The sequence below is a fragment of the Haliaeetus albicilla genome, chromosome 6, assembly GCF_947461875.1.
Source record: "Haliaeetus albicilla chromosome 6, bHalAlb1.1, whole genome shotgun sequence".
In the NCBI taxonomy this organism is placed as follows: Eukaryota; Metazoa; Chordata; class Aves; order Accipitriformes; family Accipitridae; genus Haliaeetus; species Haliaeetus albicilla.
In genome coordinates, this window is record NC_091488.1 from 44,385,963 (window position 1) to 44,411,897 (window position 25,935).

General features: G+C 42.7%; 1 protein-coding gene across 2 annotated transcripts in view; it reads right to left on the reverse strand.

The window, feature by feature from the left end:
• Positions 1-25,935, reverse strand: part of GSK3B (glycogen synthase kinase 3 beta) — a 149,397-nt gene that overhangs the window by 995 nt on the left and 122,467 nt on the right. Inside the window, exons 8-11 of one of the 2 annotated variants that reach the window (XM_069785853.1) lie at positions 25,028-25,123; positions 14,562-14,600; positions 11,919-12,105; positions 6,115-6,213 (exon numbers count right to left, since the gene is read on the reverse strand). In XM_069785853.1, coding sequence (XP_069641954.1) covers positions 6,115-6,213; positions 11,919-12,105; positions 14,562-14,600; positions 25,028-25,123 — 421 coding nt within the window. The remainder of the gene's footprint in view (positions 1-6,114; positions 6,214-11,918; positions 12,106-14,561; positions 14,601-25,027; positions 25,124-25,935) is intronic. The other variant, XM_069785854.1, reaches the window with a different exon arrangement.

Sequence of the window (25,935 nt, forward strand, 5' to 3'; positions counted from 1 at the left end):
CAAAATGCATTCCAAGAAAACACAGTGTTTGCAAAGAAATACCAAAAGCAAATTCACTGTAACTGTGTTTTCAGAGGCCACATGCATCAGGTGTTTTCTCTAAAAAACCCTGTTCTTCCTATTAGAAGAGTTGTTCGGAAAAAAAAAAAGCATCAACTTCATCTGGAACCATCCTACATAGCATCTAATTAGCACGGTCACAAAAAGATAAGTGCATGAATGGTTAAACACATAAAATACTCAACACAATAAATACAAGATGGGAAAATGATATTAAGTGAGGTTTTCTGCAAGAGACCGTCATGCATTTCTCCCACTTAATTTAAGTAAGGTTAACTGCAAAGCTATCAATACTGCAACAGGAGGAAAAAAAAAAAAAAAGAGAGGTATTATCTCAGTACAGAAGAGGGCAGACTGGGCAAACAGTGCATTCGAAAAAACACGGGGAAAAGGGCTCATAAAAATAAAGAATAGATTTACTGACCTCAGACTGAAGGACAGTATGACTAGCATAAATAATAGACATGACAAAATGCAACTGGTGGGCGGCGGGGATGCAATAATACTTCTCCAGCACAGAAGAGCTGGCGAGGCAACGCAGCCAGGCAATGCTCTACAGTCACCTGTGAACGAAACCCCTCTCCTCTCCTGCCAGGCTGACCTGACCATAGCTGGAAGTGCAGCCATGAGCAAAGGCAATGAAATGAATGAGAGTCTGGAGACGGGCAGCACTTGCTGAGTGACAAATTAAGTAACATACACAGACAACGGCAACAAAAATAGGAAATCAAATAGCAGCATCCAGGAATACAAGGGACAAGTGGGAAGAGAGGATGATGCCCATCTGAAAAGGAAATACTGCGACAAGTGTGAGGGAAGAAAGGGAAATCCTCGTGTGGGCAGAGGATGCAAGACAACTGCTCTGGGAGTTTCCCATTCCCTTTCCTCTCACCCCAAATTAATTGCAACCCCTCCCTCACAAAGGAATGACCACCATGACAAAAAAAAAAAAAAGCTCACACAATTATAGCACTAAGACAGCATGACAACAGTACCAGTGTTGTTTGGAAAGCTGGCCTTGCATGTGAGAGATGCCCTCCTACGTGGAGAATTTCCCCAAGGAGCAACTCCCAAATCCCACATGCATGCAGACCAACTATGACCACGGAAATCAAAAATGACCCAGCCAGACAGCTAATAGTTTCCACGTCCTAAACTCTCGCTGTGCCTGTTCTAGTTTAATTTTCAGGTATGGATAAACTCCAGTTAACGCAACATCTGCCATGCCTGATGTGAGCAGTCCAGCTGGAGTCTGTACTGTTGGCAGAGGATTTCTCTGTATGTGTACAGAAAGTGCTTGTATTTCATTTGCTGAAATGCAATGTGCCTTTTGATCTATTCCTGAAGACAGCAGAGGCTGAAATAGTTATCATTACATTGCTACTGAGCAGAGATAAAAAAAAAAAAGAGGAGATGGAGCTACTTCATGTAACATATGCTCCTTTTCTATCATCACTCTAATGGGGGAGTTCCTGAGAAATATATGTGCCACATGTTAAAAAGGAAATAAACCAGGTGATGCAGCTCAAGACCATTTACATGGAGCTTTTCACAACAATATAGAGAAGTCCACCCAGGCTGGGACAGAGAGCAGAGCCTACTCAAGGCTGTACTGGCTCTGAACCTGCAAGAAAATGCAGTATTTTGACATTCCAGCTTGTTCTTTGACTCTGCATCAACAGAACATTTGGGGAACAAAGACAGGCTTGTTCCAGAATATCTTTGCTGAAGCACCAGAAGAAGAGCACAACTGGAGTATGAGGGTCTCGGGACATTCACCACTTCTCACCATGAGAAATCAGTATTTGGGCATAAGAGAAGAAAATCTAGGCCTTCAGTGATGCTGCTAAAACCTCTGCTTTGCAAAGCAGCCGCCTGTGCTGCTGTGGAGCGAAGCTAGGAGCTGACACGCAGCTTCCCGGTACGGGACAGATGACTACGCAGGAGGCTGCGGCTTGAGGTCAGGGCAGCCTCCTTGTCCTAAACCACCCCCCTGACACCTCTGCCTGGGCAGGCAAAGAAACCACATTAGGGCTTAAGTGTCAGCCGCTTCTTCCAAACAGAGGGCAAAAGTATCTCTCATCAACGTAGAGCACCTCCTCCAATTCAGCTTTTCCCTCTGAGGAATGCCTCGGCTCTCTTGCAGGGTACGTGGCACTCTGTAGGAACCTCCCGGAAAGGAGAGATGGGGCTACAGTTCAGAGAAGGACAGAGACGCCAGCTCAGTCTGAGAAAGCCCATTAGCACTAATGACAGCATTAGCTGGTTGGATCTGTAGTGATGACAGACCGCGCTGCTCATCTGCGAGGATACAGAAACGGAACTACCACCAGCCTGGGAGTCCTCACAGGAGAGCTGAGCAGACAAGCCAAGGAGGAGAAAAGCCCGGTTTTCCTATTGTGCCTGCCTACGGATGTCGAAATCCAGGGCTCAGAGCAAAACTGGCGAGCTTGAAACATGCAAGCTCTACTCCTCTATCATGGATTCACCCCAGTGCTGAGCTTGCAGAAGCCTGAGCAAATTGCTTGCCCCTCTTCTCCTGATCAAGGAATTGAAGTTTTCCAAAATTCTTTCAATGGGAATACCATAAATGTGCTAAATCTTATTTTATGGAACACTGTGGTCGTTTTCAACTGCCACACACTGGCAGGTAACACCAGCTCTAATCTGTTTTGTTGCCGAAAGTTCAGGCACACCATCGCATTTGGGATTACATGGGATCAACGCAGCAGGATGCCTAAGACGATGACCCCAGCATCCCTGCTGGCGCAACTTCCCCGCAGATGGCAATTACGCTCTTCCCATCTTAATGCTGACTAACGGAGGTAACTACCACTGCTGGCTGTTCCAGGAAGAAAAACACGTAGTCACACAAGCAGATACGCATTTGGCTTGGTGTGCACGCTCTTCTCTCAGATGCTGTGGCTACACAGCTATGAAACCATCCTCCTCCTCTTCCTCCAGCTAGATCAAGTCAGCATCCGCACAAATAAAACTGCACTGGCATTTTTAGTCAACGGCCACTATAATTCACAGAAAGCTAGCACACCGTTTCAAGCAGGAGCCAATAACTCCCACCTTCCTTTTCCTCCACTTTGCTTTAGACATGCCACTAATATCACAGAGAATTTCTCACAAACATTTAGGTGAATTTACTAATGGTGGTGCAGCAAGGCTTCATACTCCCACTGCAAAGCCAGGTTCCATTAGTACAGCGAGTCCAGCTTTATGCCTCAAGACAAGAGGAAATTTACAACAAATAAATTTTTTAACACTCAAAAATTACTGACAGTAATTCCCGTGCACTTAAGAACATGATTCCAGGATTACTGCTGCATTGTGCTATCGAAATCATCACTGTGAATCTATCAGTTAACAAAAATTACTTGTTTTGGATAACTTTTAAAAATGCAGGTGTGTCATATTGGTTAGCACAAGGGCTAGTATTGCTGGCTTGATGAAACCTGCACCGTTAATGTGGTATGTTGAAAAGCCAACCTTTCCATCTCTTAACACCACACCACTGCTAAGTCTCCTGGCAAACACTACTTTGCTAGACTTCAGACAAATAGATCTCATTTTTCTAGTTATTCTCTAACTATGACCCTGCCTTGGTGCACGATAAAAAGCAGTGCTCATCAAAAAGCTGGGATTTTGCCATGGCTGCATACCAACATGACAGCTATGGAAACGGAGTAACTGTCTGCAAGCAGGTAACAACCACCCACCTGGATTATCTGCAGTGATGAACGAGTACACTGCATTTCAATGTACGTGCACCTTTGCCTCAAGCCTATGGAGTAGGCAACTATGCTGGACGTAACAACGGACACTTGAACCTCAGTATCAGTTCTACTTGCTAGAGGGAGACAAGAGTTACATGTAACTGTAATTCACATTATTAGTGTGCAACTTGCTTTGCCCTTCGAATTAGCTTGAGAGCTACATTTTGTTGCATCATCACCACTCAAAAAAGTAGTTTCTGAACTTGTACTGCTTAGTCCCACAGGCAAACATTTTGCAGAAAAGCCTCCTGCCTATCGGGCTGCCCTGGGTTAGGTGGGAGAGTTGCTCCCATGCTGCGTTAGCAGCTACTGAAAAACTAGAAATTTACTGCTCTGGGATATGCAGGGGGTATAGGGAAAGAAGGGACCTCTCCACGAAAATCTCTTCCTAAGTGTAGCATCAGCATGCAAAGCACAGCAGATTAACATAACCTCATATAGGACCTAATCCTAAAAATCACAACCCTGATGAAATGCCCACCGCCTTCTGCAAGAACCCCATGTGAGTAAGAAGCTACCAACCAGCTGTGCTGCAGAAATCCAAAGCTGCAAGTTGCCCAATATTGAGCTTAATTTCACAATTTCTTTTCAAGCTGCAAGGATATTTTTTTGTGGGTTTGGGTTTTTCTGTTGTTGTTGGTTTTGCCTGGGATTTTTTTTTTTTTTTTTTTTGTATACTTCACATTTGAGACTCAGCCTAATGCATTTTCCCCTGACATGAAGTCTTGGAAAGTGCTGGGTGAAAACAGATTTCTTAACCCCATTTATTCCTCAAGACTTGTATCTTGGCAAAGAGAACTCCTAAAAAGGCATGAAAGGGATATTAAGCGAAACAATGTTTTTCAGAAGGGCTTAAAATAATTTTCCATGTTTTTATTTTGTAGTTTTTCAATCACTTTTACTACTTTCTGTGCTTTTTTTTCTCACTCATTGTTGAGCAACAGATGCACATAAAAGGGAAACAGAGAACATGACTATTTGCAAAATACTGCCAAGTGTATGAAACAAACATACTAAATTTGAAAATAGCAATTTTGCTTTTTCCTAAATTCAGAGCACATAAACTGTACCGGCTGTATCTTTTATCTACTGCTACTACGTTTTCAGAGAGAAGCCTCCTCTTTCAAACCCGGGTGCGTCTGTCTGTCCTGGAGTATGAAAATGCTTTCCATACAGCACTGGCTGGACCAAGCGCATCAGATACCAGGTAACCGTCCAGCACATCAACCTGCAAATGCTTTCCCGCATGTTTCAAGAATACCTTTTTAATTAGGGCTTCTCCTTATCAGCTATCCCACGCTGAGTAAGTCTCCTGCACCTCAAAAGGGGGTCACAGCCCTTGACAAGTCGGACTGACGCGTACGTGGGATACGTATGGAAGCACACCCATTTTGCAGCCTGCCTCGCGTTGCCCAAGCCCCGAGACAGCCAACTGGTGTGCTGACTCAGCGCTGACTCAGCAGAAGAGTGCCATACGCTGAATCACCTCTGCCACATCCTGCAGCACCTGGGATTTTCTTTGGGAGTCTCCCGACTGATATTACCCGGCTTTTAAGCTTTCAGTGGAAACAGAATACAATATGGAGTGGCTACAGGCCAACAGCGAGCTTTTAAAAGGTTTCTGACAGAAGCTTGAGTAAGAGCGCGAGAGGCAAAAAAGAAATTCACTCAGCGCTGGCCAAAACCCAAAAGCATCTGCCTGGCGCCCGAAGGTGACACAAGCAAACTCGGTAAGAAGCAACTGCAACTACTCAGATGAGGCAGTGAGCATGCTGACTGAACTCCCTAACTAGACTTTTAAGTGCTAATGCCTTTGGGGAAAAAATCCTCTCCATCCACGCTCCACGGAGGCCACGTGTACTGAGCTAGCTGTTTCTTCTCTTCCTAGGCATCACAAACTCATGCTTCCAACTCGGTAATCATTTCAGACTGGCTGAGCGCTCAGAAATTAGGTGCAAACCAATCCACAAGGATTGCTAAAAACCAGGTGGGATAGTGATTTTTTTTAAATTATGGAAGTCTGAATGAGAAGGACCAGACTAAACAGTCAAATGCAGCGTTTAAGTGCCCTGGGTTAGGATTTGGGTTGGTGACCACAGCCAGCACCCGAACGACCACCTACCAAGACCGAGATTCTGGCGATGCTGGATCGAGCCCTTCCTCCCCGTTCACCCCGAGGGCTGAGGCGGCTCGCGAGCCTCAGCGGAGGGAAGGTGCCTGGGCAGGGGGAGCGAGGGTGGGGGGGAGGCAGGCAGTTGCATGTTCTCACCTGAGGCCGCTGTAGCGTTTGTAGGGGTTGAAGCAGCTGCTTGGTTCCGGGCATGAGCAGGGATGAGGATCGAAGCCAGAGATGGGTTACTTGACAGTTCTGGAGGGGAGGTGGAACAAACAGAGTTAGCTCATCGTCCACGAAGAGCCCCGCGTGCAGGCTCAGCTCCTTGGGTTTCCCCCCGTAACGGCAACCTCAGGTGAAACGCATGCCCTTACAGCCAAAGGTCACGTTACGTTTTCTTCTTGGCTGACCAGCGAGGGGAAACCACAGTGATATTCGGCAAGGCAGTCTCCAGAGCCAGAGTGTCAAAACTACATGTAGTGGTGCATGGGAATTATTTCCTAGAGAAAGACAGCATCTTGGGAGTTAGCAAAGAACCAGCCAAGCCTGTTGCTTATCAACGGCCTGAAAACGCTGTTACCTTCCGAGCGCTGGAAGGGTTCCCTTCACAAACCCACTTGCAATCAGTCTCAAGGAGAAGCCTGATAACAGTGGTGCTGCTTTGGGCACTGGTTCAGCAAGCAAGCAGCTGCAACAGTTGCTCCAAGAGCTTCAGGGATTTAGTTCTTTGGCTCACTCAAGCATCACTTTCTCAAGGACCCAGGAACCCAAGACCAAGCTCTCACAGCAGCCTCCTTGGGCGATGCCGAGAAGAGCTGACGTCTCCTTTAAAAGCACGGGGAAAGGCAAGGGGAATTGGTCTGCTGGGCAATTTAAATGGACAACAAAATGATGCAACCACTCTTTCTGAAGACATTAAGCAAGGAAAAAATAGTCATGTCTTTTAGGCTACAAACCTAATATAGCTTCGATGTGTATCAGAATGAGAAATAGGCATCTTACAGCCACAACTGTGGGAGGATTAAGGGCGACACATTGCCAACAAATGACAATCTTCTGGCACCCTTTCAACAGCATCTAGTGCCTCACAGAAGGTGGGACTGAGCCGAGACAAGACAGGTCCTGTTTGTTTCAGAAACAGGAGTGACTGGCTGTCTCTTGAGAAAGCAATATCCGGTGAAAAAGATGTTAACAGTCACCTCGCGGAAGGAGACTGATGACTTTTGGAGCTCCAGGAGGTCATCTGGAGGAGAAACGAGAATAGACAGCTTTTTACGTAAGACCTCCAGATGGCAAGGGCTCTACAGAAACCCATCCAAATCATGCCATGGGTTCAGTAAGGGGGTTTTGTACACAGTCTTAAGTTATTTGGGCTCATTTTTAAGAGCCTATTGCTTTTCTTTAACGCAAGCTTTAAACTTAGGGCCTAAAGGGATCAGTAGTCTACTTGGCAATTTTTTTTTTCCTCCATTAAGTTACACTAAGTTTCTTTACTGCTGGGAGGGCAAGGTGCAGAAGACTCTCACCTCCTTCCAAGCCTCTTATTACTACACATTTTGAGACTGTGTTTCAGCACTTATGAACACAAGCTCCAGTCTACAACCAAACCAAAGTTGCTACCTTACCTGCAAGCCATCCAGCCTATCCTGTGATACTCCATTCAGGTCTAAGCAGACCTAGCTAGTCCTTCTAGAAAGCCTCAACACTCACAGCATTTGTACAAATACTAATCCTCAAATTCACGTGGAAATAATTCAGAATTCATACATTCATAATAGAATTCAGAATTCATAAGTCTCCATTTTAAATGGAAAAATAAACTGAAGAAACATGAATCCTCAAGTGTCAAAGCTGAACACGAATGATAAACCTATACTTTAATACTACCTTGGGTATTAGCTGCTGCGTGCTAGAAAATGTTGCTCCTTTAGTATTTTTTCCAAATCTGTTTCTCAAATCTGTTATTACTGGGAATCTGCTGTTTACCTTGCTCTTTCTGTCATCCCCGCGTTATTTTCTGCTCATCACTGGCAGCAATATGGGGCTGTGACCCAAACAAAAGCAGAGCTAAAATGTCAAAGAACCCAAAAGACATTTGCTACCTTCTGGTGCTAAGTGGTGCCTTGAGGATGCAGCTATAGACTGCCTGCATCGCTGCAGCCAAAGAGCCTGCTGATCCAACAGAACAACACCCTCGCAATGGCACTTCGACCCCATTCTCTTTCCTCCCATACGTTCATCTAATGCCATCGAAACACCTCCTTTTGCAGCACCAGTTAGGGCAAATATACTGGGTTTTTTTTTGTTTTGTTTTCAAGGCAAGTGCAACCATTTCTCTGAAGCTACCTTAAAGAACCTGCATAGAGACTAGAAGGCTGATCTCGTTCTCTTCTTCTCAAACCCCACATTATCTTTCTTGGTATGAAGTTCCTTAAACTCAGCATGCTCTGAATGTCTTGACACTTCACTTAGAGAGGTAGGTCAATTCACACAAGAAATAACCAAAGTAAATTAAACTCTTTTGGCTGAAGTTTAATAGCAGCTTTGCTTGAGAACTTGTTTGAATTCTTCTTCTACTGTATTTTTGCAGTCATCCCATCTATAAGGATGAGACATGTCAATACCAAGGAAAAAGCTTGACCTGTGGTATCTGCAGTCCACAAAGTATTGAGAACCTCTGTTCTCAGCAATTTCAAACACAGTATTTGGACAAGCTGTTGACTGTAGCCTGCTTATCTAAATCAAACTTGCAATACAAGGTTGGGTTAATTACAACCAATACTACTGCAAGAAGGTATTGTGATCAAGGCAATCCAGACAAAGTTTTCAATACTGTGATGTGAACAGAGCAGCTATCCCAATTCATTAATGAGACCCAACTCCCATTCACATCAGTTGGGAGAACACCTTTGGCTTTCTCCTGACCTAATCATGCCTTTTGCAGCCAGTTTACATCTCCAATAAGGAGCAGGAATGACAATGTCCAGTTTTACTAGACTACCAGGTCATCTTCATTCCCCAAGCACAAGAAAATGCTGGTGCTGGGAAACAGTGCAGTGCTGTTTTTCAGTATCCTTACATTTGATATATCAACACTTCCAGAACCCCCTGGAAAAATTAGTCTTGTATCATGTTTGCTTTGTCACAATAACAAACTTTCCATGTAACTCAAGTTGTTCCAGCGGTTTCTCCTCAACCTAGAAAAGTGCTGGAAGCAGCACAAGTTTCATCATTTTCCTTTCTTTCCCCCTCCACAGGCCCTGAGCAGAAATACTCTGTCTAAAAAAAACCTAGATGGCACTCAAATGGTCACACTAAGGATTTCCAGTCACATTGAAACAGTCTGGTAAGAAATGAAGGGGGGTTTGTATTTATTTACATATATATAAAAATATTTTTTAAAGGTCACAAGCCAGACTAATTTTAAAAAAAAAAAACAAAGAAAAAACCAAAACACAACCACCCCCCCACTTAGCATATAACATTTGTTTAATACTAAGAGAAACTTACAGGCAAGACGTTAAGAATTACCAGATAAAGCTCTCTTGGACAGATCTCATCTCTACAGTAAACTAAGAACCTACATGCCCCACAACTACTGCTGGAAGCCAAAGACCATGATCTTTATCTTCCATATACTCTCACTACTTTTTTTCTAAAGTCTATCTGAGCACCATCAGTGCCCAGATCAGCAGATTTGGTATGACGCTTAGGTTCTTTCTGAAAATCAATCCAATGTATTAATGGTCAGATTTATGTTGTTTTTTCTAACCGTTTTGCCTTCAAGCCTTCTGCAGCCACCTCCTACTTCATGGGTATCAGGCAACTGGATATAGCCAAACAAAACACTACTTCTAAAACTTAATATTGTCTGTTGAAAACAAATGCTGTTCAAAACAAAAGGATGTATTTTGTTACTTTTTAAATTACCACAGATGACTTAATGTGAGTCATCATTTGATTTCCAATGACCTGATCTATTTCCCAGCTGAGATTTCTGCTCTGGACTAGCCAATTTGACGGGACCTCGCACAGCCTGGCTAAAGAGCCATGACTGCAAAGTGGTCGCAGGAGGAGCAAAAGCTTCTTGTGCATCTTGAGGTCATAATCAGGACTGCTGCTACATGAGACTCACTGCTGCACATGTATTTATTACAAAGGCATTAAAATCACTGCGCTAAGAAATGTATTTATTTAAAAAAAACTCCAGTTATTTTTTTGAGTGTGGTTGGTCACCTACAACAGAGCTTATCTAGAAATGCATTAATGACCAGCCTCTGTCCTGCCTTCCCTTTTTAGATGGTAAAACTGGCACCTGCCAATGGCAGAAACCTGCTTTTTTGAATCTTAAGGAATTGCTCCACTGAAGCTGATTTCTCTTGCCATTTCCATGAGTCACTGTGCAAGGGGAGAGCACATCAGCTCCTCAGGATGGCAAAAGAGGAACTTTAAATTTGCTTCAGCATTAGGGTAGGTTACCCAGACGTTTCCACACTGCCTGGAGGGAAACCGGGGATACATTCCCAACACATACATTTATTTTTCCCCTGAGGATTTTTAAAAAGACTCACTATAAAGCTTTCCAATCCTTTCTAAAATCCTTGTTTCCATGTAGTAGATAGGCCCAATCTTAACTTCATTAAGAAACAATAAGAAATACTTTCAAAAAGAACAGGGGTGAAGCTGTATTAAGATACTGAAGATGGCCTTAGAGTGGGAAGAAAAGGCAATTCCCGAGTACTGCAACAAGGAAGGACCTGTAATATGACTACTATATTCATAACAACAGGTGCAGAAATCAGCACAGAGGACAGTGACCTGGAAGCACAAGCTATTTTCTTGAACACTTTAAGGTGTCCATGCTTCAGAAATGTTTCAGTATATTCAATATATGTACCTCTGCAAAGCAGCCACTCAAAGCAAGTTAAAAGTTTATTTCCAGGCAGCTTAAAATACTCCTTTGTACAGACACAAAGCTTTTTGGCCCTCTCCTCCCCACCCCCCCCCCCCCTTTTTTTTTTTTTTTTTTTTTTTTTAATAAAAGGGCTCCACATGTTGAAGGAGAGGGCTCTGTTTCACATTTTGGCAGATGGGCACTGCATGCACTGAAGGGTTTGAAAAATTACGTTAATGCTAACCGAGCCAAAACGTGTTTCAGACTTTCAACAGAAAATGCACACAGATCTATTCTTGCTCAAAGGGTGAGAATTGGCAGCTAATCACTTAAAAAACAAAAGTGCTCCAAAATTAATTACTAGCATATTTGTATGCCATACTTCTCACATTCTCTGTCTTGGCAGGCAAAACTGTTCTAGGGGGGGTATCAGTTTTACATTTCTGACTTCTGTGGAAAAAAATACATGAATGGTTTTAAAATTTGATACCAGTCTGGCTTCAAATAAAAAAGTTAGTTGTCCATCATTTTTACAGTTTCTAAATGACTGAGTCAATGTAATGCCAGATGAACTGTACAGCACATAAAATCTGGATGCTAAAGCCTCTGTATTTATCTCACATCCAGAACCAAAATGGGCAGCAACACTACAAACCTCCCTGCCAAACCTAACATGCATTACTCCTTGTTATGGCATTTCAGGTATGAAAGAGCAGGATCATCTCCAAAACAATAATCTAATCTCCATGGTCCACTGACTGTGATATTTCACACAAAGCCATCACCTGGATTGCAGACATAGAACTGGAAACGTAAGCCTTCTTGATGGGATCCAATAGTAACAACCCTTGGTACCCCGCACAAAATTTGCATCGAAGGCACCAGGCATCTGAAAATCCCGTAACCCATTTCTCCAAGTCCCTTTCCTCTCTTTTTGAAATGGACAGCAATAACTTTAGTCCCGCTCAAAGATTTTTACTTTTGAGGGAGTGACATGTACATTACAACGAACATTTATCCCAGTGCTTCTTCCTAAAGAAGGGACCTTTCAACGCTCACAGGCTACCTTGAGTGGTGAAATTGAAGAGTGCAGGTTTCTCTCGCCCATTTGGTAACTTGACATTTGGGTCCCGTAGTTCATCGAAGAAAGAGTGCGCACAGGCCTCCAAGGGAGTCAGGCGGGCAGTGGGGGTGTACTCCAACAGACGGCTACATAGCGCAATTGCTTCTGGTGGAGTGCGGGGCCGGAAGACCTAGGGAAAAAATAATAAAAAAAAAGGCAAGGAGAAACAGGTTGCCTGGGTATGTTTCTTTTCTTTGCTGACCAGAAGCAAGTCAGAGCAATTAAACCTCTCATGGCCCAACAAGCTGGAACAAACTTGTGGTTTGTGCTAATCAAAGTCCTCCAGTAAGTATGGGAAAATCCAGTTCCTGGGGTTGAGAAAGGGTTAATTGCAACATCTTGCACTAGAGTGAAGGTGCAATGCCAGCAAGAGACTTCATGAGAGCGCACTCAGGAAAACAACTTTAAGAATGAAGGAGAAACTCATTTGAAAATCATGATAAACACACACAGGTGCTACCAGCCATGCATATGAGGTGGAGTGAAGGTGGGGAGAAGGGTTCAAATGAGCAGGATTCACTGAATGTAAAAATAGAATAAGGCCCCGCTACGGTTTTGGGTTGGGTTTTTTTTTTTTGGCTAGTGAATGAAGTCTTACTAACGTGGACTTTTGCAGGCAGGCAGGTCAGATTGTTGCTATGGAGGCTGCTGTTCAACTTTGGAGAACAACAAGGAAAGCACGGGTGGGGTGCAGGAAACGTCTAGCTCTAATTTGCAAGTTACTCCTTCCGTGACCTTATTCTGGCAAGTCATTCCCATAAGTAAGTTTATTGGGGTAATTCCTGCACATTTGGTATTCGTAAGGACAGCTGAAAATTGTGTCAAGAGAACCAACTATTTGACTGTTACAGATTTTTACCTTGAGCGATTACAAAAAGGAGTTCTTCGCTGCAGCTTTCTTTTAAACCTCTAAGAACTGTTCTACCCACCGCTTGTCACACCCCTATCCTCCTTTCTCGTTACATCAAAAGCAAAGTATGAGTTAATCATGTACATGACCTGGATGGCCTCCTCAAGCACTTGTCTTTTGCTATGTTGCAGGCGATATGCAGGCTGGGGAAAAGGGAGTGGGGTGGGTGCGAGTGTTAAGTTCTGATGCCAGCATTTTTGGTAAAAATGGAGCTAATCCAAAATGCTTTTGCACCAGTGCAGGTGAACCCAAGCCACACAGCACCAAGGAGAAAAGAAAAGGGGAAAAAAAATTAAAAAAAAAAAAAATCAGTGCATCACATGCTAATTACTCCCAGATGAGGAACTTGCACAGGCACTCCTTAAGTAGGTTTTAAACCAAAGATATATATGCTCTCTTGAATGAGAATCAAACACAAATGCTAAGTTCTCCAGGGACTGAAATTTCGTCTCTTTGGTGCTCAGCTGGCTCAGGAGCACCCGGGTTTGCTGCAGTGCATGCTGTACTAACTAAATTGTGTGGCAGGGAATCCTGACTGGGGGAGTCAAAGAGCCAGGTACTGAAAGAGCAGAATTTATTTCTACTACCGGGTTATTGCAAGAGAAACCAAAAAAGTTTTCTCACGAGGCCTATAACGACAAAAAGAAAGGCTTTAGCGTAACGCTGCTGGCAGAGAACGTCTGCCGCCCACCGCGCCGTGAACGTACGGTCACGAGGAGGAACGGCAGAAGCTGCTTTGCGCCTGCTGCCTGCAGAGCTCGGATTGCTGACCACAGTCCACAACGGATGCAAGTATCACTCCCATGTCACAGCCTGACCAGCACAAAATCTAAGAGTGTCTCAAATTTAAAAAAAAAAAAAAAAGAAGAAAAAAGAAAACCAAACTCTCTCTCTCTTTTTAAAAAATGCCACCGTAAGTAGCACAAATGAGTATGTCTTGAGGTAAATCCACAGAAGTGAAGTCGCTTGGTATTTAACATGAGGTTAAAACTACTGAGGTCTCCCTCATGCACCTTTGTGCTGATGTTTTAACGGGCTTGATTTACCACAGCTTGAAACTGCAGTACTTCACTCTTAGCTGTGTTTCTCCCTCAGGACAGCTCACATATCAGCTACTCTACAGATTTTAAAAAGAAAAAAAAAAAAAAAAAAAAAATCATCTTTTTCCTTAAGGCAAAGACAACAAGCCCTTATCTTGAGCAAATCAGCAGGCAGACAGTCACAAATCTGCCATCTATAAAAGGAGTACTTGTTTGTCCACTCTTAAACTCCTCAATTTCAGGTCAGTGAAACCCTAACATTCGTTTCCTAAACCCTGTTGAGGACTGCTCAGCCTGCCTTTGGATCTGAAATTAGTCACTTGGGGCAGGCAGTTCCCAAAGTCTGCCCTAACTGCTTCAAACCAGGGAGGGGGCAGGGGAAAAAAAAAAAAAAAAAAAAAGAAAAATTAAAAAATTAGAAGGCCTCACATCGCCTCCCCCTGCAACAAGTGGTGACTAACACATGAAGTGAGTTACAGGTCTGTGCCCATCTCATCTCCATCACCTTGTGTTACAACATTGGCCTGGCTGCTGCCTCACGGATGCGGTTTGACCTCAAATATTCCACTTCTAGCATTTCTCTCCTTTTTTTTCAAGGCTAGGCCTAGTAATTTGAAAAAATGTTTAAGTACATACCCGTACTCCTGAGGTGAAATGTCCTGTTCCTGACGAGTCCTAAAGATGATAATGCAGTGAAATAATCCAAACAGGGGGAGTCAATCCAAAAGAGAATAGTCCAGCAAGGAAAAATATAGCCAATATTATAAGAAATCCATGGTGTGGGGGACATAGAAAATGTTTATACAATTAGAAACTTTAAACATCAGTCTCCATAGCAGCAAGTCCAACTTCACCACAGTGTATGCCAAAAAATCGATTGTGCAATGGTGAGGCATAGTATAGAAACATTTCTATATTAAATTTATGTTCCAATGCCAGTGCATTTACTAAAAAAATAAAAAAAATTGAAATCAAAACTCTAACTCGAACTAAAAGGGTAATTGAAATTCCCATCATAAAGAATTTTCAGTCCTCGGTCCTGGATATAAACGTCCGCAGACAATGGGGCCAGATTACTTTGTCCCCAAAGGTGCATCCCACTTGTAAATCTGTCCCAGAGACACAATGTAAACTTTTGGGTGGTTTGGGTTTTTTTCTAAAAAAACCAAACCCCTAGCAATTTATAATTTTTGCTGAAGAGAAAGTAAAAATCCGAGATCTGTACTTTGAATTTGGATGCTTTTAATTTGTGTGAGCTACGAGTGCCTCAGGCCGCCGCGGATTATTCTCCATTTTGGATTGACTTCCCCCGCCACTGGATTTTGTTTGCTGGCGTTATCTCTTTAGGATTCTTCAGGAACTGGACGTACCACCTCAGGAGTGCGGGTATGGACTGAATTTCTCTCTAGTGCGGGTTTATTCCCCCTCATACCCGTCGCACCCGTTACTTAAGAAATTTTTTTCCTCTCAATTTGTCCCCTCCCGCCTCCCTTTTGAATAACGCCCTAAGAAATAAAAGCAAAACCCCCTGCGGTCTTTTAGCTCTTCCCATTCAACACAGTTCCACCGGGAAAGCTGCCCAATTCGCCCACCGAGAACTACATGAGCGGCTGCCGCCTGCGGCAATGGGTACGCCAGCGCTTCCATGCCACGGGGCACCGACGCCAAGGCAATGCCGGGCCGGCGCTCCGTGGTGGGAAGGGGTGGGAGGACGGACAGACGGTGGGACTTGTGAGCCGGGAAGCCCCTTGCACGTACGGCTCAGCAGGAGCTTCAGGTCTCTGTAGTTCTCAGTGAGGGAATCGTTTTTAGTAAATAATCCGCGGATTATTTTTAGTCTGCGGACTAAAATTTAGTGCACGGACTAAAATCCGGCCCATCGGAGCAAAGTCTGTCTCGGTCTAAAATACATCTGGGTGAAAGCAAAAGAAAAAAAAATTTAAAAGAAAGAAAAAAGGAGAAAGGAAAAAAAGGAAAAAAGCTAAGTGCACAAAGTAAAGTGTTTGGGCGGACTAACATTTAGTATGCAGACTAAATATGGCCGGGCAAAAGGCACAGCAAGTCCACAAACAAAAAACAAAAATAAAACACTGACAGGAACTTTTAAAGCAATCAAATACTACCCCACCGGCGCAGCAATTCATTTTTCTAAAATGAAACAAGACCTTGTGTAAGGCTATTTGTCCACAGGAGGGACCGAAGGCTCAAGTTTTCATTTTAAAAAATGAACCTGTTTTGGAGATAAACAAATGCAAAAAAAAGGCTTTACATACAATATTCTTCAAGGAAAATTTGCACTTGCATAACTCAAAACCTCTTGTTTCTGCAAAGCAAATGAATTTCAGGCTGAGACCCAGGTCACTGGTTTTTTGTTCGTTTGGTTTTTTTTTTTTTTTTTTTGGATGAGTTACAAAAATCTCTGAATGATCATGTCAAATGGAAATGCCGACTCATCCAAAGCCACAGCTTTTGGTGCTTTTGTTTCTCCCCCCGCCCCTTCAGATCCCAATAAATCTATACCTCACCAAAAAGCTGAGGGACCAGTGCAAGTTTGTTCTTTGTTCAGGCATGCTGGTGATGCTCAAATGCTGACAGACCGTAACAGCTAGACAGCAAGGCCAGACACACTCCTCTCCTTTCTAAGTCACGCTGCTATCAATGCAAATTTTTTTATGTTACTCCCCCTTCATTTTTCTGGAACTACCACTTCTTCAACATTCCAAAAATGATTGCCCAGCTTAAATGCCGCTGGTGCACTATGTGGCTCTCGTCCCCAAGCGCCTTCAATCTAGATGAAGTCTTTGTGCACTAGCAGAGCGGTCACATTTTGTCTTACAAGTTTGAAATAGTTCCTACCAGTGTAGCGGAGTTCACACCGGTTCTGAATTTTATTTTATTTTTTTGGATGCATGGAAAGACGAAAGAAAAAGGATGGAAAGCAGAGGATTCTCCTATTTCGCTTCACTCGCATCAGCATTCAGCTCTCAAATAAGACCACATGGGGCAAGGGCTAAGTATTGTTTTAACAGAATGGTTGCTCTGACTTTCAGTTCATTGACATTCTTCAAACAGACTTTCCATGCACAACACGGAGCTCCGTCGTCTTGGTCTAATTAAGCCCCAAAGCCAAAGCTTCACAATGTTACACCAAGGTGCTCTTCTAGCCAGTGTGTATTAAAAGACATGACTTCATGCCATCAACCACCGTGCGTTTTGCATGCAGATTGTGAATACCGCTCGCATGCTGTGCTCCCTAAGAGAGCAGAGGCTTATGAAAATGACATCTGTTGCTAACGCATCAAGTTTGTGACACCATGGTTAAAAATTTCCTCACCAGCTTCAGAGACTCATACATTTTGCCAAGAACCACCCACACCACCGATCCAGGCTGACAGTCTGTGCACATCTCCTTTCGGTTTGTAAGCACATTTGTGATGGCACATGAACATTAAGTAAGAGGGAGCTCCTCCCTTCAACCAAAAGCTTGTACTGTTTACAAGCAAAGTCGTCAGATGTAGGACACGACCCTCAAATCAACTTTTAAAAAAATACAAGCACACAATACAATTACCACGACTTTATGACATGAAGTGGTATTGCGATCCTGCAAGTTTAACGTAATAACGCTTATGAGAAACGTGACACATTCATAAACACAAAAGGAGAGGGAAGAGACGCATGCAAGACAGCAATGTATGCACTGAGCTCTACCTGACGCAAAGAAACCCAAAGCTGCAGCTGAAGCTCTGCGCTTGGGACCAGTCTCGTTCCAAGGGCCTGAGGATTTCAGAACAGGATTTCTGAAATATGCCATTTGGCTATTTCGAAGTGCCTAAAACTCACGTGATACAAATGCAGGTTAAAAAAAGTCCACGGAAGAGGCACTGGTGTTGGGAGTTATTTCAAAATATGTATGAGCCCCCCCAACTTCCTTCTCTGATCAAATGCCCCTATGTTTTTTCTAGAAAGCAGCTCAGAAATAGTAAACGCCTTACTAGTCAAGAATCCCTGTCAGATGGCACAGATAGGGGAAAATTAAATAAAGACAGAAGGGTTAAGTGGCTTACAAATGAGCCAACACAGAACTGGGAACAGGACCAGGAACTTGTCTCCAAAGCTACTTCTTGTTGAGACCACACACTTGTTACTGGGCTCCTTCCATTGAGGACCCGGTGGAGACAGAACAAGCTAGCGTTTATTACCCAGTGCATGTGCTCTACTTCTATCAAGCTCTAAAGGGAAGCAACAAAGCTAAGCAGAACAAAACAGCCCCCCTTCTTCTCTGAGAGAACCCCAAAAATATACCTCTGAAAGCACTCTCAGCCTCGATGGGACAGCTGCTATGAACAGCCTAGACAGATGTGTTGCAATGGGACGGCTAAACAGACAGTGCATTGCAGAAGCCATGTTAAACTCAGCATTTGATTTCCATAGTTGCACTGATGCAAATCATGTCTTATAATGTTACATTAGTCCTCGCTCATTTATTGTTAAGCAGTACTTTCTTTACTGCATACAAATTGGGCAGAGGCAGGGTAATTTACCACCCAACAAACCTGGCTTCTTTTCTCATGCTTTAGATGGAGATAGGAGATTTACACTGTCAAAAATCATTGCTCCTACAAAAGGAGCTAGGAAAACATGAGCTTGCCAGAAAAACTGTTTTTTTTTTTCTTTTAAGTTAGTCTCCAGCAGAGCTGTTTTCACTCTTTGCTTGGGAAGTCATTACACACCAAGTGAAATACAGAACTGTACTCTTCAGAAAGAGGTCAGGACATGGTTTCACAACAGGCACAAATCACCTCCAGTTCATGCCGGAAAAGACAGTTCTGCCCTTCTCTGGGCCACACAGGTCTGCCCTGTTCACCTGTCTCAACACTTGCAGTCAGGGTTGAATGGTCAGCCAGGTAAGAAAGGTGATCCAAATCCTGAACATTCGTGTTATTCAAGAGGTTTTTGCTACTATACAAACAATAAAGCAGAAGGGAGGCATCAGGAATATGCAGGTGGGAGGTGGAGAACTGACCCTGCTCCATGATGAACTTATGCCAATTACAAAACTGCACCCAAAGAGACATCTCATCTCCGCTGTACCTTTGTAGCTCTACAAAAGGTCAGACCCCAATCGCAGAAAAAAGTTTGCATTTTCAGCTTTAATTCAAATGCAAGTCCACTTACAAGATTTCTGACAAAAGAATTTTCGCTTTCTTTTGTCATCAGTTATAATTAGAAGTGACAGAACGAGCTGTCTATTTATCCATTTTACTGTTTGGTATTCTTCCTCAAATCTACAGAATGAGCAGTCACTTTGGAAGCATTACAAGCAAAACAATCTGCTTAAAAACCAGACGAGAACCAGGAGAGCAGGAGTAGGACAGGATGAAGACGTGAAACTGATTCTGGAGGATGGAAAAACATGCTCATGAGAGAGACCAGACTCTTTACGTCTCAGTCCCAGAGTATGGGGAAGATGACAGGATTGCCTGCTACAAGCACAGAAAAATTCAACATTCAAGGGAAAGTGATTAGTATGGTAAAACGTATACAAAGAATACACACACACACACACACACGCAGAGGATACTTCGCAAATATTTTAGTCTGAGTATTTTGTAATATTAGCAGAAATTATTTCATAATACAGGTAGAAATATGGATCCTAAAGTCAAATATCCAAAGCTACTCTGTAATACAACTAACTGTAGTTCTGCACAACTGCAGCTGCAGCCAGGAGTGGCCAATTGCTTTGGAAAAGTGCCAGAAGGGATAAGCTAGAGCCTGAAGTTTCATCTTAGATACAGTTTTCCTCTGCTATAATAATTTGGCTTGAAGACACAGACAGAAAAGCACTCTGAACAGTATAAATAACAAAAAAAAAAAAAAAAAAAAAGAAGCACTTACGAAGTTGGGAGGGACCCTGCCCTAATCTGCTGCAACTTTATTGTGATGGCAAAGTGCTGCAGAGAGAAGTCCTTGTGTATTCATCCACAAGAGTGCACTGCAGAAGAGCAGAGATGCTCAAAACCAATCTAGACGTGACAGTTTTTCTCTCTCTCTCTTCCACTGTTAAACAAATGACTCCTGTCTTTTTCCATCTCAACACTAACTTGGAAATTAAGATCAGACACCAGGTAGCTATAGATTTGGGGATGGTGAATGAAGCCATTCTTTTGAGTACACTCAAACTTATCTCAACAACTGTATATTTTAAAAAGTGCTTGCATGCGTGAACCATCTTGCAAGTATCTTCAGAACGGGAGAAACAAAGGCCACTAAACTACAGCACACTGAAGAGATGTACTGTCCATTTTAAAGAGCTGCCTGGCTTCCACATCTGTACAATGAAGACAAGGCAGAGGTTATGATTTGACTAAAGAAAACGGCCTTTGCTGATATAACCTGTTGTGTCATTCTGCCATCACAAACCATGGGCATATTCGTAGCTCAGTAGGTAAGTCAGTTCATTATATTGCCATTACCAGCTAATGTGGAAGTATCCTTGGGTGGGAAAAAAAAGGCCAAATGAGCCATCTCCCCCATGCAGAAGAGGCCTAAACTACATAATCATATTGCATTTACATTACTCAAATAAGATCCTTTACTAGCTGGATGCAAGGGGAAAGGCAGGCTGTCACAGACGGACATTTTTCATATTTCTGGAAATAATCATAGCACCGTCTTTGTTTTTCATAACCCAAAGGATTTGAGATCTGAAGGTAGCATCTGAGTAATGCTAGGATAAAGGCCAGCTGTAATGGGGCCACAGTAAGCAACGCCTATCTAACACAAGCTTATGAAACATGCATTGAGACCTTTCGTCAGCCACCCCACTCTCCCTGCCCCCCTCCAAAAGGGCCGAAAGCTTCAGAGAAAGCTAATCGTCAAAGCTGAATTTCACCAGCCTCGTGATGCACGATTTTGCACTTTATCTCAGATTTTCTTCTTGGCTTTCCAGTCACATAGTTATAAAGCATAGGTGAAGCTTAGTCAGAAGAAGAGAAACAAGTATAAGATTAGTGGCAGAGATCAGACCGCACTCCCAAGAAGAAAGAAGGCTCAAGGAGTTGAGGTGGCTGAAAGACACAGAAGGAAAGTTCTGACCTAGTAAAGATAACAGCAGCAAAGCCTCCAGAAAGGGTAGTAACTTTTATTTGACGAGCTGATACAGTTGGAAAAAATGGACACGTTTTCCGACCCAAGATAAACCTGAAGATGTGATTGTGTGTCTCAAAGCCCACCCGTTTTTTCCCAACTGTATCAGTCAGTCAAAAGACATTCCCACCCCTGCAAAACCTCGCTTCTTTATAACTTAATGCTGCTTACTTGCAGACCAAGCAATAGGATGCTCCTCCATGAATATAAAATGTTCTATACTAAGTGAAAACAAAGGGAGGTCTGGGTGAAAAGAACGGCTATGTTACTAAATCAAACACTCCGGTATTCTGAAGAGGAGTCCTCCCTGAAAAACCAAAATTGTCACAGATTCTTCCTTTTGGGTCTGCAGTTGCGGGGGGTGGGGTGTGGTGCCAGAAGAGATGAAGAGAAGTCCTGTTTTGGAAGAACTGTTTGAAAGATTCCTGGAAAGTTCAGATTCTCTTTTCTTTTGCTAGCCAGGGACACACGGAACTCCCATCATCATCTGCATCATGCACGTAACTGGTACAAAAACACGCGCATGCTTGGGCAACACAGAACTATATTGGAGAGAAGAGAGGGAGGCCTCTGTACGTTTTATAATGAGAGATTCCAGCTCTTAAGTTCCAAAAGTACTTCAATCTCAAATTGTCAACAGATTGAAAAACCAGTCTGAGAACAGTCTGCACTGTAAACTCGCATTATTGCTGCAGCATAGAAAAACATTTTTGAGAGTATTAGCTTGACTTCTCTCCTAATCTATGAAGACCCTTGTTAGTCTGAGATATTTCTTAGTACTACTAAATCACATTGAATATCAATACTGTATTCAGATCATACCAATCCATTTCTACTGAAAAGCCTAAGAGACACTTATCAAGGTAGACCGCAAATTTCCATAGAACTTGTGCTCAAAATTCCAGTTTAAGCCTGAAACTGAATGAATCTGAGAAACAATATTCCTTCACAGACTCATCCTTTTTCAGTCTCAAACGATTTCTCCGGTTCTTAAAAAAAACCCCAGAACCTACTGCATTCTGCTATAGCACCAACCACAATTCTTTGTCACCTAGTAGGTAACAGCAAATGTAGCAGATTACACCACCACAGCGATACCGAGTAGGAAAATAATGTATCTATGCCTGCCAAAAATACCTAGAAAACAGACCAGAACCAAGTACATCTGACAGAAGCCCGCACCACAGAATTTCAGGTGCAACCTATAGGTACTACAGCTTCCAAAGAAAATTCTTAATTGCCACCTACACACATTTTGCAGACCAAGAAAGTTCCCTGAAAACCAGAGCAAACCATGGACCTTACTTTTGTACAGATTATTGGCCTGGATACAACCAGTTCCAGACTGCGTAGAAGACATTAAACTTCTAGACAGCAGCTAAACATGCACCTTCACTGGGCATCTCCACCGCATGGAATTAACTCCAAGTAGGACCTACAAACCCCTCAATTTTGAAAAATACCTATGTTGTATTAAATACTACAAAGCAACAAGGAGAATGCCCTTGTGTCAAAGAGCTTACAGCAGGGAGTGACTATATTCTTAGTAATTCTCTCTCAAAAATGCTGACAACTAGCTGCCTGCAAGTTCTTCCACACAACCCCCCCTTAGCTTCTGTCTGCCGAGTCCCCTGGTCATAACTAATCCACAAAAATAACAACCTTCTAACTACTGTAATCTTCAGTAATGTAATTCTTTAGCCTAGATGGCAAAGGCTCGTGCTTTTGAGGCTGAAACTTAAAGCTCAAGTCTTGCTGGTAACTACCTGTAGCACTCTAGTTACATACATAGTTATAATAAATAAATAAATAAAAATAAGTTTGCATTTTCACTTCTTCAGTCATTCCTTTTCTGCTCATTAGAGAGCCAGAGTTCAGAAGAGCCTTTTCTCCCACACTTTTCAATTCTAAGATGCAGAAGCTCCAAGAGGATGCACATGCCCACTGATGTGCCGTCAGATGTTATGCCAATACAGCTGGGTAAGGAAGACCAATTCTACATAATACTACCACTTAAATCTTTCACGGCGCAACATGCTCAAAATGTTGAAAGGAAAGGATCTTTAGAAGTAATACATTGAGAGGATAAGTATCATTACCAACACCATGCTGGATAATCCATTTTGTTAATTTAGCATTTGCATAATAAAAGTACAGATCTCATAAATGAAGTATCACGTAATGCAACTGTAATAAACTGGTTTAAATGCTATTCTACACCCAGCCAATGTCAAGAAGAGTTGTGTGCAGAATGACTTGAGAATGAGAAGCTATGTTGCACACATAGCTCTCCAAAACTAATTGTGCCCTCACGGAGAATGCAGATTTGATCTCAATTCTCCATAATTGACTTGTTTCACTTGTGATCGTTTAGAACAACCAAAAAAAAACCCCACCAACCATTCACAGAAATGGAAGGAAGTCTCAGTTTTTTCTTGAAGCTTCTATTTGCTGAAAGATCTTTGTTGTGGTCTAACAGACCATCAGGTGCATACAGATGATTCTTAAGACTATTCAGGCAGAAGATGAGTTGCATAGCTAGCTTAGATGCTTAACTCCATGTCCTACGGTACATCTCCACACTCCTACTCCATTGCATATTAATTTAACACCCCTCCACCCCCCCAGTTGAAACACCTTCAACTGCAGGAATTCAGATGCACCTTAATATGCAGTGCTATAAGGCTTTTGGACTTATTCTTGCAACTTTTAACACGATGCAGTTCAAAACTGAAGAGACCACTCCCAGGGATTTCGTTTGCCCTAATTTTTCCCTTGTTAACATAAGGTATGAAAAAGCCTTGCTGGATTTACTGACCTCTCATACTATTATAAATCACTTAACCAACAAACAGAAAGAAACTCTGATATGGAAAGGCAAACCAGATATTAGTGGGGAATAGGAGAATTAAAGTGCTGCATAACTCATTGGAGAATCTATCACAAAAATAGTGACTCGCAGTACCTGGCTGGCATGTACCTATCAGGTACGTGGCCTGTTATCAATTAGCTCCAATTTGTTTATCCAGAGTTTCTATCACTGCAGAGCATTTGGTCTGAGAGTCTGACCTGGACATGTGCTCAGCTAGGAATGCAACCCTTCCACGCATACAACGACTTTCTCAGCAGAAGGAAATCTGAGCCATTAAGGTATGATGAGAATATACTGCGACTATATCAGACATTTCTCAAGCACCAAAAAGAAAATGTTAACTACCCAGGCTTCAATTGCTTAAGACTCAATATTTAACTTATTCCACACCCAAGAGGCTAATTAAATGATTAATTGTTACCCTGTCCCAAGTCAAATATTCATCATTCCTTGATATGTGGAAGACAGCTTAATTGTGTGGCAATGTATTTGTTTCAATACTAACAGTTTCCTTTTTGATCATGGAGGTTATAACACTCTCTGCATGTACCGCAATAGCATTTGCTTGTGAAAGCTAGATAACAAGAAGTCTTAAGAAGTAACTCCAAGAAAAAACAAGCCCCCTCAACACCACACCTATAGGAGTAAAAATATAATAATATCTATGAGAGAAGCCGTTAAGAAAGTGACTGTCAACCCTCATCACATTATGTAACAGCATTACAAAAGTGTCACACTTATCACTGGAACACTTTCTCATTTGTAGGTGACTTTTGCACATATCAATTTATAGCATGACAGGATTTAGATAGAATGCAATCTGCTATAAACACACACACCATTGTTAAAAAAAACCCCACAACAAACCACCTGTAGGCAACCTCAAAAAAACCCAGACCAATAGGTATTACAGTGCACTGCTTCAATACCTTCTTCTCCGATACCAAAGTTACCGGGTCCCCAGCTTAGTTAAAGGCACCCAGTTTAAACTGAAAACCACCAAGCCACTGAACAAACTGAACTCCTTGAATTTTTACTTTCAGCCCACATGTCTATTATTCAGTTCATATAGACTCACCTTAGTCCATGGATGTGCCTTAATCTGAGGGAATTTGAATTCAGTATAGTTTGGATTCATTTCTCTAATTTGCTCCCTTGTAGGCGTTCCCAGAACCTAGAAAGGAGAGACAGAAAGAAAGGCAAATTGTTTAGATATGCTTCATATTCATACGGTAATGAAAAGCGCAGTATAACCTATCACATACTGAGACAACTGAAGTCAATCTGCGTAACTAGTAAGTTAATATAGTGTTGAAAACAATACAACAAAACTTTTGCAAAACCGTTCAAGTTGAAAAGGACCTCCCTTTCCTCGGAGCTTCTGATCCAACTCCCCTGCTCAAGCAGGGTCAGCTGGAGCAGGCTGCCCAAGAGCATGTCTAGCTGAGTTTTTAGCATCTCCACAGAAGGAGACTTCACAACCTCTCTGGGCAACCTTCTCCAGTCTTTGACTGCCCTCACAGTAAAAAAGTGTTTTCCTACATTCAAATGAGGTTTCATGTGTTTTACTTTGTGCTGCTGCCTCTTGTCCAGCCAGTGGGCACCACTGAGAAGATCCTGGCTGTTTCTTCTTCATTCCCTCCCACCAGGTATTTATACACATTGATGAGACCCCCCTGAGCCTTCTCTGCTTCAGGCTGAACAGTCCCAGCTCTTGCAGCCTCTCCTCATGTCACAGATGCTCCAGTCCCTTCATCATCTTTGTGGTCCTTGCTCCGACTTCAGTAGTCTTTTGCTAGCAATTCGGTTCATGCTCCAAGCTCAGCGTCAAAAATTTAATTCTACAGTTCTTCACAAAATTCAAGCATCTTTCTCAAACTCAGTGATATTTCAAAGGGGAAGAGAGTTCACTCTAATTTGACTGTTATAAAACAGTACTGCCGAACACATTCAGGGCTTGCAGCTCACTGCATATATGGCTGATTA